This window comes from Pygocentrus nattereri, chromosome 6 (genome assembly GCF_015220715.1).
Source record: "Pygocentrus nattereri isolate fPygNat1 chromosome 6, fPygNat1.pri, whole genome shotgun sequence".
Classification (NCBI taxonomy): Eukaryota; Metazoa; Chordata; class Actinopteri; order Characiformes; family Serrasalmidae; genus Pygocentrus; species Pygocentrus nattereri.
The window spans coordinates 41,901,087-41,915,246 of NC_051216.1; the positions used below are offsets into that span (position 1 = coordinate 41,901,087).

The 14,160-nt window shown below is 41.5% G+C and overlaps 1 protein-coding gene across 1 annotated transcript; it reads left to right on the top strand.

Annotated features, from left to right (window-relative positions):
• Positions 1 to 2,293: 2,293 nt before the first annotated feature.
• On the top strand, positions 2,294 to 13,784 carry arglu1a (arginine and glutamate rich 1a). The gene is made up of 4 exons (XM_017715516.2): positions 2,294 to 2,888; positions 6,464 to 6,689; positions 10,304 to 10,387; positions 12,587 to 13,784. The coding sequence occupies exons 1-4, from the start codon at positions 2,494 to 2,496 to the stop codon at positions 12,749 to 12,751; spliced, it is 870 nt and encodes a 289-aa protein (XP_017571005.1). The 5' UTR covers positions 2,294 to 2,493; the 3' UTR covers positions 12,752 to 13,784.
• The last annotated feature ends 376 nt before the right edge of the window (positions 13,785 to 14,160 follow it).

A 14,160-nucleotide genomic window follows, 5' to 3' on the forward strand; every position in this document is an offset into this window, starting at 1 on the left:
TTTTCAGGAGCTGTGCTGACAGAATATGCAAAAAAGGACTATTTTTGAAGCTCTAGCTAAAATGACTCAGCTCCAAGAATGCCAGTCATGTGTCCAAAGCGGGAGAGGGTGGACCAGACGTTTTTGAAAATTGGTTATTTTTGTCTGGCAATGTAAGAGAGATAACTGTGTTCACTAAATAAGGCCTAAAAATGTTCATGTTAAGTCAGTTTTGAATTTGTCTGACTTTGTCATGATATGGTAATGGTATTCCTTATATTAACACCTGAATAGTGAATCTAGATTGTTTAATTGCCCAAAAAAATTAAAAACATTGGCTTATATGGTAAAACTTACATGCAAAAAAAACTTACATACATTTTAGTTGCACTTGAGTTGCCTAATGTAAAATGTTCTACAACTCACATGAAACACTTACAAGTGTCTCAACAGCCAATTAAAACACCACAGTGCATCTCATGACTCATTCATAAGGCCTAAAATGTTCGTGTAAAGTCAGTGTTTAGTTTGTCTACTTACTTTGTCATGATATGGTAATGGCATTCCTTATATTAACCCCCTACAAGGGGAAATCTGGAATGCCAAATGGCAAAACATTAAAACCAGAGTTGCCTAGTGTAAAACTTTCTGCACATCACTTTTCATCAGTTGCAAGCTTCTCAACAGCCAATTAAAACACGATAACGCATCACATGACATTGTTTTCACTGAATAAGGCCTAAAAATGTAAAGTTAAATCAATTTTGAATTCGCTTGCAGACTTTATCATAACATGGAAATGGTTTTACTTTTATTGATCCCTAAAGGAGGTCTACTGTAGGCCTAACAAAGCCATACATGGCAGAACTTTAGTTGCACTTGAGTTGCCTAATGGAACATCCTGCAACTCACTTGAAATGGTTGCAAATGATTGAACAGCCAATCAAAATTGCGATAACACGTCACATAGCTATGTGTCAGGGTTGCTAAAGTTCCATTCTGTCAGTTTCCCGAGCCTTAACGACAACTAAAACAACTAAATTCTAACAAGTAGAACATAAAAGCTAACATTTTGCTAAAAAGCTGTGAGCAAGCTAACGACTGCTTGGTCCACTGTTCTTGGCCTGATGCTCTCCTGATCAACATAGCTAGCTAGATTTATTTTCTCCTTTTTTTGATGCTAATTTTACACATAGCTCAGATTACATTGGTATCTCAAGAATCAAATTCGTTACAGAAGAGGAAGGTAAGACACCATCCACAAAAAAAAAAACTCTTGTGCTTCTAGATAGAATGAGCAAAGAATGAAGTGTAATGGCTAATAAACATTCCTGTTCAAAAACAAAAACATATTGAAAAGAACCCTAGAAAGACAGCATGTGAAGATGTGAAGATGATAAAAACGCTGCGCACATGTAAATGACACCTTGCGGATAACTTTATAGTGAGAACTATGTGGTGTACCAGAAATACTGCTGCTAATTTGGCTAACCAGTGGAGCAACCGAAAGTGTTGCGTGCAACTTTGATAACATCTCAACCTAACTGCTACCTGTAACTGTCAGGTTGCATAGAAACGATGTTCATTCAGTCGTCTTTTTATCTGGTTTTAGCTAATTTGTTCAATCGAAAAGTCTTCACATGTTTTAAAACATGTACACTCACCTGCCACTTTATTAGGTACAGGTACCTGTTCAGTTGCTTGTTAATACAAATAGCTAATCGGCCAATCACATGGCCACAGCTCAATGCATTTAGGCATGTAGAGGTGGTCAAGACATCTTGCTGAAGTGCAGACCGAGCATCAGAATGGGGAAGAAAGGGGATTTAAGGGGCTTTGAACGTGGCGTGGTTGTTGGTGCCAGACGGGCTGGTCTGAGTATTTCAGAAACTGCTGATCTACTGGGATTTTCACGCACAACCATCTCTAGGGTTTACAGAGAACGGTCCAAAAAAGAGGAAATATCCAGTGAGCGGTCAGTTGTGTGGATGAAAAGGCCTTGTTGATGTGAGAGGTCAGAGGAGAATGGGCAGACTGGTTCCAGATGATAGAAAGGCAACAGGAACTCAAATAACCAACTAAAATCTCTGAGGAACGTTTCCAACACCTTGTTGAAAGTAAGACACGAAGAATTAAGGCAGTTCTGAAGGCAAAAGTGGGTCCAAAATCTTACGAGCAAGGTGTACCATCATAATCCAGCTTTATTTATTTATCACCGCTTATTCAACATGAAGTTATTTACTAAGCCGATGTTCGCCGATGCTGTCGCCGTGACTACGCGAAAAGAGCCGAGAGGAGCCGAGTACAGCCGAGCGCGTTGCATTGTGGGGGGAACGCACAGCTCCGGACCGTCGCCATATTTGCTCGGCTTGTAGTCGCTTTAGGCTCAAACACGAAAACAAACAAAACCAACAGAAGCGAAGAAACGAGCCAGAAACCGAGCACCGGCCCCGGTGCCCAGCTTTAACGGCTCAGACAGCGGCAGAGGCAGACAAGGCGGCTCGTGTCGGAGTGATGGGGCGCTCGCGGAGCCGCAGCTCCTCGCGCTCGAAGCACCCGAAGAGCGGCAAGCGAAGCAAGAAGCGCGCGCGGAGCGGCGGGGCAGGCAGCTCGCGGTCGCGCTCCCGCTCCCGGGACCGCGAGCGCAGCAAGAAGCGGTCTCGGTCCCGAGAAGCCAAACGGAGCCGCCGCAAAGAATCGCGCTCCCGGTCTCGGTCGCGGTCCCGGTCCAACAACACGGCGGTGGCGGCGGCCTCGCGGCGGGAGAGAGAGCGGGAGCGGGAGAAGAGCTCTCCGCCAGAGAGAGTGGACATGTTCGGGCGGACGCTCAGCAAACGGGCCGCCGTGGACGAGAAGCAGAGGAAGGAGGAGGAGGAGAGGAAGGCGGAGATGGAGAGACAGAGGAAGATGTGAGTGTAAACAGACGCACGAGTCTTCCGTTAAACGGCTTGCAGGAGCGTTTATGACCGAGTAACGGCGAATAAAGACCGCAGCTGCGGCCCTTCGAGCTAAAGCTAACTGACCTAGCCTAGTTAGCTCGGCTAACCTAGCTAGCTAACTAGCCCAGTCCTCCAGCCGTGCTGGGTTGAAGCCGCTGTTTCTGCCACTAGAGCATAATATAGTCATTAAGTAAGTCACAAATGATGAAATTTATCATTATTACTACTTAACATTTCATAAATATGACGTAGTATCTCATAGTTATGACTTGGTATATTACTTGGAATTACTTTGGGAGAGTAAGTCATAATAATCGTAATTACATCATAGTAAATCAATTATTATATACTAAGTCTCTCTCTCTCTCCCTATATATATATATATATATATATATATGTATGTGTGTGTGTGTGTGTGTGTATGTATGTGTGGGTGTATATATGTGTGTATGTATGTATACCCCAGTAATGAGAAAGTAGGTCAAAATTATGAAATTATGAGATACTAAGTCATGACTTTGAGAACGTGAGACGTGATTATGACAGTCACTGTTATGACACGTTAAGTCATACACTTAATAATGTATTGGTTTGGGGGAATTCCACCAATGTTTCTAAATGACTGAGTAGCTAAATAGTTCAGATGTAAACGGTTATTTAGATTGGCTTTATTTAATTTCTTAAAGTCCTTGGTTCCAAAATGCAGTTTGTCGTTCTTCTTAACTTTGATATTTCATAAGCTACATTCAGAAGGTGGGCGTCGTATGAGGCTGTATCTGTCTTCTTTCCAGTCAAATAGATGGGTGATGTCATTTTAAACCCTTATAATAAAAGATGTTCTGTTAATTTGAGGGGAGCTTTTCCATCAGACCACTTTGAACAACTTTGTGTAATCAAAAATCAAAAAAAAAAAAATCAGACCACTTTGAACAACTTTGTGTACATCTCAGCAGTTGAATTAAGCTGGATTTCTAAGTTGCCCTTTAATAGTCTCTGTTGCCTTTGTTGGGTAACTATCCTTATATATTGAAAAGCAAATGATGAAAAGAAAATAAATGGTTAGACAAAATATGTCATAAAAGAATTTGGGCTGTTCCTGCAGTCTGTGTTCCCCAGTCTCATCTGCACTACCTGTGTCTAGGTAGCCTTTCAAATGAGTGAATTCAGCTACTTGAAGATGCACCCCTTACAGACACAGGCATACAGTTCGTATTGTCTGCATAGAAAAACATTGGCAAATAGATTGAAACACTCAGGAGCAGCTGCACATGAGCTTAAGGTCACCAGGCCAGTGCCATGCATCGGCTAGAAGGGCATCAAGCACCAAGCATTGACCACACTAATGTACTTGTGACTGAATGTAATCAGTTTCTTCTGACAATGTTATGATGTCTAGTGTAAAGACTTCCTAGATGAGTAGAGGCGTAAAAGGGGAATGAACTCCTGTATTTTTACCCTTGAATTCAGAAGAAATGTTGGATGAGCACACACACATCTAAACCACTTATCCTTCTGGGTCATGCAAACCTTTTGGACATGAACACAGGTAGACAGTTTGGTACTGGCAGATAGACGTAGCAGGCAGTGGGGTGCAGTACGGTGTAGTTTAGGGGAATAGATAAAAACGGAATGGGTTAAGGGAATAACAGCAAACAAATAAATGAGGACAAGAATTTCTTTTTAGAAAACTCATGGTTTGAGTCTTAAATATATTTTCCTATTAATTTAATTTTTATCTAATCTAAGCAAATGGAGTGTTCTTGAGCTTGTGGATATTGATGAGCAAGATGAGCAGTTTTCTGGGCTGCCTGTTCGTCTGGCCACTTCATCAGTTAACACTTAACCAAACAGATGTCATGTCTGGTAATCTAATCACAGAAGTCGGCAGCTGACAGTAACCTTTATGACTTTCTGAGCGTTTTCAGGTCTTCTCTTTGTGTTTGACCACAGCTTCTGTGACCTAAAGAGAGTTGTGGATATAAAGGACAAAAAGGCCTGAGCTGTAGCTTTAGATTTGGCCTTAGGCCTGTCTAGATTGCCATCTGAACCTTAAAAAGCACTCTGCCCATTTTGGTTGGGGTGAGACTGACCCCACCTCATGGCTTGTGGTGACCCCTGCTCAGTCCTGCCAATAAAATTTGAAAGAGGAGACACTGGAGAAAGGTCTGCAGTGTCATATTCCATAGGCTGGCGTGCACAAATCAAATCAGCATTGATCGTTGATGTTTTGAGGTTTTTTGACTTTTCTGGAAGTGATGCTGTGGCCTTGTGAAACACTGTTGTGAATACAGATGGGAGACGCTTCTGTCCTTTCCTGTTTAATGGTTTGTGCAACTTTCAATTTGCATGCTGTAAAATGGCACCTCAGTTCTCTCATGGATTCAGTGGAAGCCCTTCCTAGGCTGTAGGGTGGGAAATTGATATGTAATGAATTTTTTAATACAGTGATATTGGGGTTGAGTATACACAGTATCTGAGCGGTTCAAGCTCTGGGATTCTTTATTACTGCATATCAGCAGTGCTTCCCCATCTTTATAAATCAATGGTCTGCTTGCTGAGGTAAAAAAGAAATGCATGGTGCAACCACAGCATGCTGTTTTTGTTTACTTCCACGTGAATATTCTGTTGTATTCTGCCATTCTGTATGTTGATTGGCTGCCAAAATGAACCCATATTGGTAAAGGCCCATAGGGCTGAACGATTTTGACATTTGGATATCTAAAAAAACCGCGGCGCGGTGGGTAGCGCTGTCGCCTCACAGCGAGGAGGGCCTGGGTTCGATTCCCCGGCCGGGTGACCAGGGTCCTCTCTGTGTGGAGTTTGCATGTTCTCCCCGTGTCTGCGTGGGTTTCCTCCGGGTTCTCCGGTTTCCTCCCACAGTCCAAAGACATGCAGTCAGGTCGATTGGACAAGCTATATTGCACCTGGGTGTGAGTGTGTGAGTGACTGTCTGTGTCTGTCTGTCTGCCCTGCGATGGACTGGCGACCCGTCCAGGGTGTATCCTGCCTCCCGCCCAATGACTGTTGGGATAGGCTCCAGCACCCCCCCCGCAACCCGGACGGAGAAGCGGCTTAGAAAAAATGGATGGATATCTAAACAGAAATCTAACTAAGCAAAAAATATTAAATTTCAAAAGCACTATGCTTTATTATGTCTGATAGAAATAAAAGGAAAAACTAGCAGCTACTTACAGCAGACATGCAAATATATTTTTTGTGCACTTAAAGGCTGAGAAGCAGTCGGCATTGCTGCAACAGCTTTTTCTGTGGAGGCTATGAAACCAAATAAATATGTATTAATTTTTTGTAGAAGCACACAAGAACGAACTTATCTTGCAGCACCAATGCCAGGCAAAAAGAACTACCTGATTTTTTAGCCCCTATTTCCCCCAGTGCCGCCCATTAATGCCTGTTTTCTGGAGAAAACTCCGAGCGACACTGGTAGCATTTGAGTGTGCAGAAGCTCACTGTGTGTATAATTTTGCATTGCACAGTTTTGACCTACATTTCATGATTTAACGCCCTCTCCCTCCATCTCCCTCCAGACGGCAGCAGGAGATCGAGGAGCGGCTGATTGAGGAGGAGACAGCACGGCGGGTGGAGGAGATGGTGGCCCGGCGTGTAGAGGAGGAGCTGGAGAAGCGGAGAGACGAGATCGAGCGGGAGGTACTGCGACGCGTGGAGGAGGCCAAACGCATCATGGAGGCTCAGCTGCTGCAGGAGCTGGAGAGGCAGAGGCAAGCTGAGCTCAGCGCGCAGAAAGCCCGAGAGGTAACGCTCGGTCGTTTGTAACGGAGCGGCACTCCGCCGCAATCTGTATATCGCACTGCCGTGGCACAGCTTGGCACTCACAGCCTTGAGAGAGTGGAGAGGAGTTTAATGACTCTGTGTTAAAAGAGTGGCAAGAATCAGGTGGTTGAACTGAATTGATAGGACAAAGGCAACGAGTGCACCTCTTTTCCATAATGGATTAGATCAGGGGGCCTCAGTCTTCTCCTTGTTTAGCCGGCAAGGGGCTTTCGTGTCGATTGCGGATTGCCTTTTATGACCCTACAGTGTTCAAGGCATCTTGATTATTTTTATTTAGCCCTGTCAAAGCTACTATAACTCTGCTACCTTAGTGGCTGATTCTTAGCTAATTTTAAAGCTTCAGCCTCAAAGCTCTTAATAGAACCAAACATAAAGGAGTGTCTAATTTGTCATGGCCAAGTTTTGGACCCCATGATTTGATTTTGTTCAAAATATTAACTGAATATTTGCAAATTTTTATAAAAATATTTGTGCCAAGAAATTTCCACCTGTGCATTCTTGAAGGCCACTGGGTTAGACTGACAGCCAGTTGCCCTAATCGAGGGTGACGGATATAGAAAATGTGTACGCAAGAGGTAGATGGGGCTGGGTTGCGTTAATCAATAGCTGTTGACGGTGCTCAAGTCCAAAAGCAGAAAGGTTTTAGCCGCACATTTTGTCAGTTGATTGTCTCTATGAGATAATGGGATAATAGGTCACACTGATTGCTCTCAAAGGTGTGCAGTGTGAAAGATTTGTCACGGCCGTGAAAGATGAATAATTTCTTTCACCTTTTCCCTCCCCTTTTTCTTGCCTTCCTTACTCTCTGCTCTTCTTTGTCTTTCATCTCTTTCCTTTTACCTTTGTTTTCAATAAAACGACTTTTTCACAAAACAGACCTTCAATATTTTTGTTAGGCTTTGTCTTTGTGGTAGTAATTATGATATTTCTGCATATTTTCCAGTTGACTTGTTTGTCTTTTTGGAGATTTTTATTTATTTATTTATTTAAAATAAGTAAATCCCACGTCTCATTTAAGAACTGCATGTTGTGGTAGTTTTTACATAGATCTACGAACAGTTTTTCGCAAGCTGCACATGAAATAAACCTAATTTGGTTGCGAAAGGTGGAGCCATCGATTTATTTTTATTTATTTATTTAATTTAGAATGCTTTAATATTAGGTGATATTTCTCTTCACGTTCTAGTCATCAGTAGAATACACTGCAAATGAAACCAAGAAAGGACAACAGAAAAGCAGAATTTGAAGAAAAAGTGATGAAGAGTGACTGAGTTTATTTTGGACAGGAGTGAACATTGGCTTGGCTTACTGGTGCTGGAGGGAGCTGAGGAAATGCCTTGCTGTGTATCAACTAGAGAAATAATCATTTGCATAGTGTGCCTGAAGTTAGGGTGATGTAATCAGATATCAGCAATGATTGACAAGTTACCCATTGACCATACTTTTATAAAAATATAAACCGACAGATAAACTGAACCCACACCAGACTCATGAAATAATTTAACTACTGAGTAATTCAACATCTGGTAATGTGTTTAGTGTGTGATTTTTAGGTCAATGAATGCTGAGCTAACGAAAGAATATGAGCTTAATATAGTATAGAAGCTGCAGAGCGCTTTGCGTGCTTGAGGCAGCGCTCGGGGGGGCAAGGGTAATAGATAATCCCGTTTTGTAACGAGAAAATATTCTATTTGTTATTATTATTATTATTATTATTATTTGTATTTTTATTTTTTTTTTAGAAATTGTTGCTTATCTATCACATAGCACTTAGAGTGTCCGTCGAGGGAAACATTAGCTAGCTGTTGGTGTTGCATCGTTGATGACGATCAGCTACAACGTCTGTGATCAGTAAACCAGCTAAATTAGCAGGAGCATTCAGGAGTTTTAGCCTAGGCAGTTTGCTTTCACGTGTGATGATGGCAATGATGTGGGTGGAAAACTGAAAGGAGAGACTGTCGAGTTTCAGAAATGGCCAACATCCACCAAAATCGATGACCCCACCTTTAATATTTCTGAGAGTGACTGACTTCCTTTCAAAAGAGGATTTTACAGTTTGCGCACTAATCATGAAGTGAATTTGAGTTCTTGAACTGGACACTAATTCCCTTAGAAAATCCCAGACACACCAACACACAAAGGGCCGGTCGGTCAGCACTAACGGGGTTAGATATGTGCCCTTGTGCAGCCCATTCAGATTAGCCATCACCATGTTCTAGCATTCTCCTCTCCAGCAGCTCAACCCATCATATGATCTGAACCTTTTAATGTAGGAGCTTAGTTAATGGATGTGGTTAATTTTTAGCCAGTCTCTGTTTGAGTTTCTCTTTCACGTTTCCCTTTATACTTGACCAGTTCTGTCTTTATTTAATATTTATTTATTTATCCATTCATTTTTAAGGTCTGCTGCTGGTTTTGTTGCTGTCTCCTAACCCCTTTTTTTCTTTTAACACTGTTCTCATTGTTAAAAGTGCAGTATTGTAAATGTACTTCTGTGTCCTCACAAATTGCTTTTCCTCAGGACTGCCAGTTTTTTGGGTGCACCCACATGCAAACTCACCTACAACATGCACACACACACACACACACACACACACCTCTGACACCTCAAACTAGACCCTTTACTCACTAAAGCACGATGCAGTTAATACACTCCATGTGATGAATGTGTTCTTGCAGCTGTTAACACCATTTTTAACAGTAATAGCCTGATGTCCCGCGATTGTCGATGTCCCCACATGGTAATGTGTTTTACTTACATGCTTCATTCTCCTGTCCACCACACCATCACTTTCACTCTACTGGACTGTGCTATACTGCATGCGGTGTTGCTGTGTAAGAGCGCTAGCTTGTGCTAGCAGCTCAGAGCAGAGTTTTTAAAGGGGAAGTGCAGCGCTGTCCAGGACGGGACACACACGGGACCAGGCAGTAAATACTCACCCCCCCTTTAATCAGCAGTTGTGTAGGTACAGTACACAGTCAATGGAAAAAGGCGTAGGTATACAAGCATTGGTGAGCTACTACTATTCAATCTCTCCTTTGTTTTATTTACTCTTTATGTCTCTTGTTTCCTTTTGAAATTTCTTGCTGATGGATGCTGATAGATTAGAAAGGCAAAAAAATCAATCAGCCTGTCTTTTTTTTTTTTTTCCATCTACAAAACAAATGAGAGTCTTTATTAGTTGATGTTTGTCTTAAAATGCCTGTTCTGTATGTATGTTCATGAATGCGCTTAATGAATGTCTGAGTAAGACATTGCGGGGATTGTAAATGTGTGATTGGAGTCTTTCATGGGAGGGTTTTTGATCGTTTCACTACAAGGGAGAGAGAGAGAGAGATGTAGGGGGTTAATTCTTTGCATTTACCTAAGAATTCTGCCAAATGAAATGTGAAATTTGCAGAGAGTGAGAAACAGGATGAAAGCGCTTCTGTGCTATGAGTGAGTCTGACTGTGGAGTGAGAGTAGGAGTGTGTGTGTGTGTGTGTGGTTGTGTGTGCGTGAGACTGCGTGTATGGAGATTGTGTTCAGGGAATTGTTTTGCCCGGCCTAACATGCCATCGTGTCACCCCTGTAGGAAGAAGAAAAATCCAAAAGGGAGGAACTGGAGAAAATTTTGGAAGAAAACAACAGAAAGATCGCTGAAGCTCAGGCTAAACTGGTAAGATTTATTTATTCAATTATCAATGTGTTGATAAGATAATGAATAAAGTTTGCTTTTCATAGTTGTATACAAAAGTTTGCATTTCTGGTAATTTTTTTTGCACAGTAACTTTTGTATATTTTCTGCATTTTACTGCTACATATTGGAGAAAAGTATGAAATGAGACAGAAGCTTCTCACATTTTTTATTTTTGTTTCATGAAATTTAGCAAAATAAAAAACAGTAATTGAGTATTAAAATGTATAGAAGTGTGTTCTCTGTAAAGAATATGTTCTTATTTTCACTTAAAATCCACAGCACAGGCCTTTTCACAGGCACCCCTGGCCTTCTCAGATACTGTAAAATCCGAGAAAAATCCCCTATAAAACCAAAACCCGTTAAATGCAGAGGAACCTTAACTTGCATGTAATACTGTTCATAACCTGAGTAAGATTTATCTGGAGAAAAAAAAATCTGTAAAGCCTCTCTTGGTATTTTGGTTATGACTGTGAGTTCACTGTAAGCATGAAAGAGGCTTTCTGTTTTTGTTAAAGCCTCCCTGTCCTGTCTTTGTGGTCCATGTTTTAGATTTTGCTAAAAGAAATGCTAAAAGTACTGTTTCTTCCAAGACTATACATGTATAGCGTGTTATGTATATCTTGGTAATAAAATTTATTTCAGTTGACATTGACTGAACTCATTCTACTGAAAATAGTGCAGATGATGTGCTAATAAATAGCATGTTCCTTTTGATCACTGCTACACCAGAAATATGTAGATAAAAAAGAAATAATAACTGAAACTAAAACAAGCAAAGAATTTGGGGCAGTCCCAAGTGCTATTTCTGTACTGTTATTTAACATTGTGAGGGTTGCTCTTCATGAAATTTGAGCGCTCGGAACTATTAACAGTCTGTAAAACACAGTTTAAAACTCCTGGAGAGTAAAACTGAAATGTTAATCCAGAATTAGTGTAAAATATCAAATCTGCTTATGAGTTATTAGAACCACATTTCAAATCAGCCAGGCTCTGGTATGTATAGGCTAACTAGCTTTTAATATGATGTGAATTGGTTGTCATCTTTACTGTCATGTAAGCCAAAAATGAAATACTTATTTACGTTGGTTAAATATTCTCACAGTCTAAAATAGACAAACACTTTAAGCCTCATGTCCTTTTTAGAAAATTGCATCAGACTTGATTAAACGGTTGACAGACAGTTTAATGTACATTACAGATATAATAATAGATAATAATAGGCAGACACCAGATCATATACACATGATTTTCTCCATCTTCAGTGCAGTCATCCAGATGTTTGTTTACTAAGCTTTGTCATTTCCCAAGGCCACCTTGTCTTTTGAAATAAAGCAGTTTGTTCTAACTGTAGAAGCAGCCTTGGCTTAACACTGGCAGAATGTTTAGTTGGCTCCAGGCGTGTATGGATTCTGATGTTTATCAGTGCGTTGTGTCATTGTAAAAGCTTTATTTCCCTCCACTGTTTTTTAAATGGGAGTAGTCTGTGACCTCCCTTAAAGTGTTTGCTTTAGCTCTTGTTTATTTGATTTGGACTTAAAGGGCACAAACCCAGTTTGTCATGTTTGGGGGAGCCTGGCACTTGCAGCTCTGTCCCAGAGTGACCTTTGCATAGTGCGCATAGCTTTTTGAAGCTACTATATAGTCTGTATTGTTTTTTCACATCTTTTAGGGCTGTCGAGCAATTAAAATTATATATTTAAAAAATGTAGTTAATCGCTATTAATTGTTTTAATTTCCTCAAACTTGACCTCAGAGAGATTTTTTTTAATAAGCCGTGCATTTTGTTATATTTCTGAAGGTGGCCAGTGTTTTAATTATTATAATATTTTGAATAATTCAGTATTATTTTTTTCATGTTGTCATTACTGTCCAGCGAGAGCAACAGTGGCTGCATGTTCATCCACGACTGTAGCCTCTCGCACTTGTACCAATACTTCACATCTTGTTTCGCGGAGAGCTGTGCTCCCTTTTCCTTTTATTTATCCATAATTCTCACGCAAGCACTGTCCACTATAGGCTAGCAAAAAAACACGGCCTCAGCGATGTGCTTTGCTTGTATACGTGAGACTTCAGACTCTGTATACTTGGGTTGTAAACATCATCTGTTAACTTGCCATTTAAAACTTGTATGTATATCGGAGTGCGTTAGTTGAACTTTTGCATTTCTGTGTTTCCTAGGCAGAGGATCAGCTGCGTATAGTGGAGGAGCAGCGAAAGATCCATGAGGAGCGTATGAAACTCGAGCAGGAGAGGCAGAAACAGCAAAAGGAAGAGCAGAAGATGATTCTGGGGAAGGGCAAGTCCCGACCTCGCCTCTCCTTCGCACTCAAAGCAACGGACTGATCATCCTCTCCTCTCTTCTCCCCTCCTCTTTTCTCCTCTCCTCTCCATTGCTACCCTCTCCTTCTGGACGAAAACTTCATTTTGAAGCGAATCTCTGGGAGTCTTATGAGAATCCAGCTCTGGCAGTCTCTCCTCCGGGGTTCGGAAAAACTCTGCTCCCTTCCCAAACCCTCGGTTGAGGAAGTTTTGCCATGCTGAACTTTGCTGCCACCTCCACGGACTGGCTGGTTCTTTCAGTTTTAGCAACTTTTTTTTATGTTACGTTCTGCCACAGCTGTATAGGAAGCTTTTCCCTCCCGACATTTCGGGGCCATCCGCTTTGTTTTTATCGAAAGGCAATAGCGAAGAGAACAGTGGGCTTGTGTGTATGTGTGCGGGCAGGAGTGTGTGCGTGCGCGCTTGTACTAAAGCCTTAGAAAGCCTTGCGTAAGGTGTTTGGGAGCTCCCTTGTTTTTGGTTTAGACTTGAGCACAGTTTGTTCCAATTACACAACTTTAATCCATCCATCCGTTTATTTCCGCAAGGGGGAGTGAAACGTTGAGGAAGCGGGGTTGGGAGATTATTTGAAATGAAATATGAGGTATGTGTGCATTGGTGAGGGGTGGGAGGGGGGATATCAGTTTTGCGGGCACCTTAAACCAAGGAGAGCTCCTGAATGACCCGTGCTGCTTCATCCATTTGTTTCCTGCAAATCGTGATCATTGAAACGTCCTGTTTTACGTTACTTTTGACATCGTTCACTCACCACTGTAACGATCCCGCAGCATATAGGAAGATGCGTGTAAGGGAGACTTTTTATTCAACAGTTTCATTTGAACTGTTTGCTTAGACAGCATGGGTGAATGGTGTGGGTTGTGTGGACGTCTGCTGAACTGTTTTGGTTCATAAAGGAAATCGGAAGACACAGGTAAGATTGCTTAGGGTGTGTGTGTGCGCGTGTGTGTGTTAGTTAGGTGGTATCATATCGTGGTTAACTCCTCCTTGTCTTGTAAAGTGGAACTGAGCCGTTCATTAATAAATCCTTTGACTATGATGTCGTTCCTTCTTGTTTGTGGTTTTTCACGCTGTAAGAGGGCTCTTGGGTGTATGAGGTGGTTTACAATGATCCCGCGCGGCTAAATTGGCTCATTGGCCGAAGTTTGGCCTGTGAGGACGTTTGATTTAGCCCACCAGAAAGTTACTGTAACTCTACCCCCTCACCCAATGAGCTAGTTATATAAAATAGCATTTTTTATTTGAAAACCATATCATTGCATTAAACTACATTTACCATTTAGAAACATTTTTTTCTTTCTCCTCTAAAATGACCATTTTCGAGATAGGAGTTTTGATCTGACAGCGACAATATATGTCGCAGTTGTCGGAACAAAACCACGTATCTCCAAAATGGTAACTTTACAGGAGACACG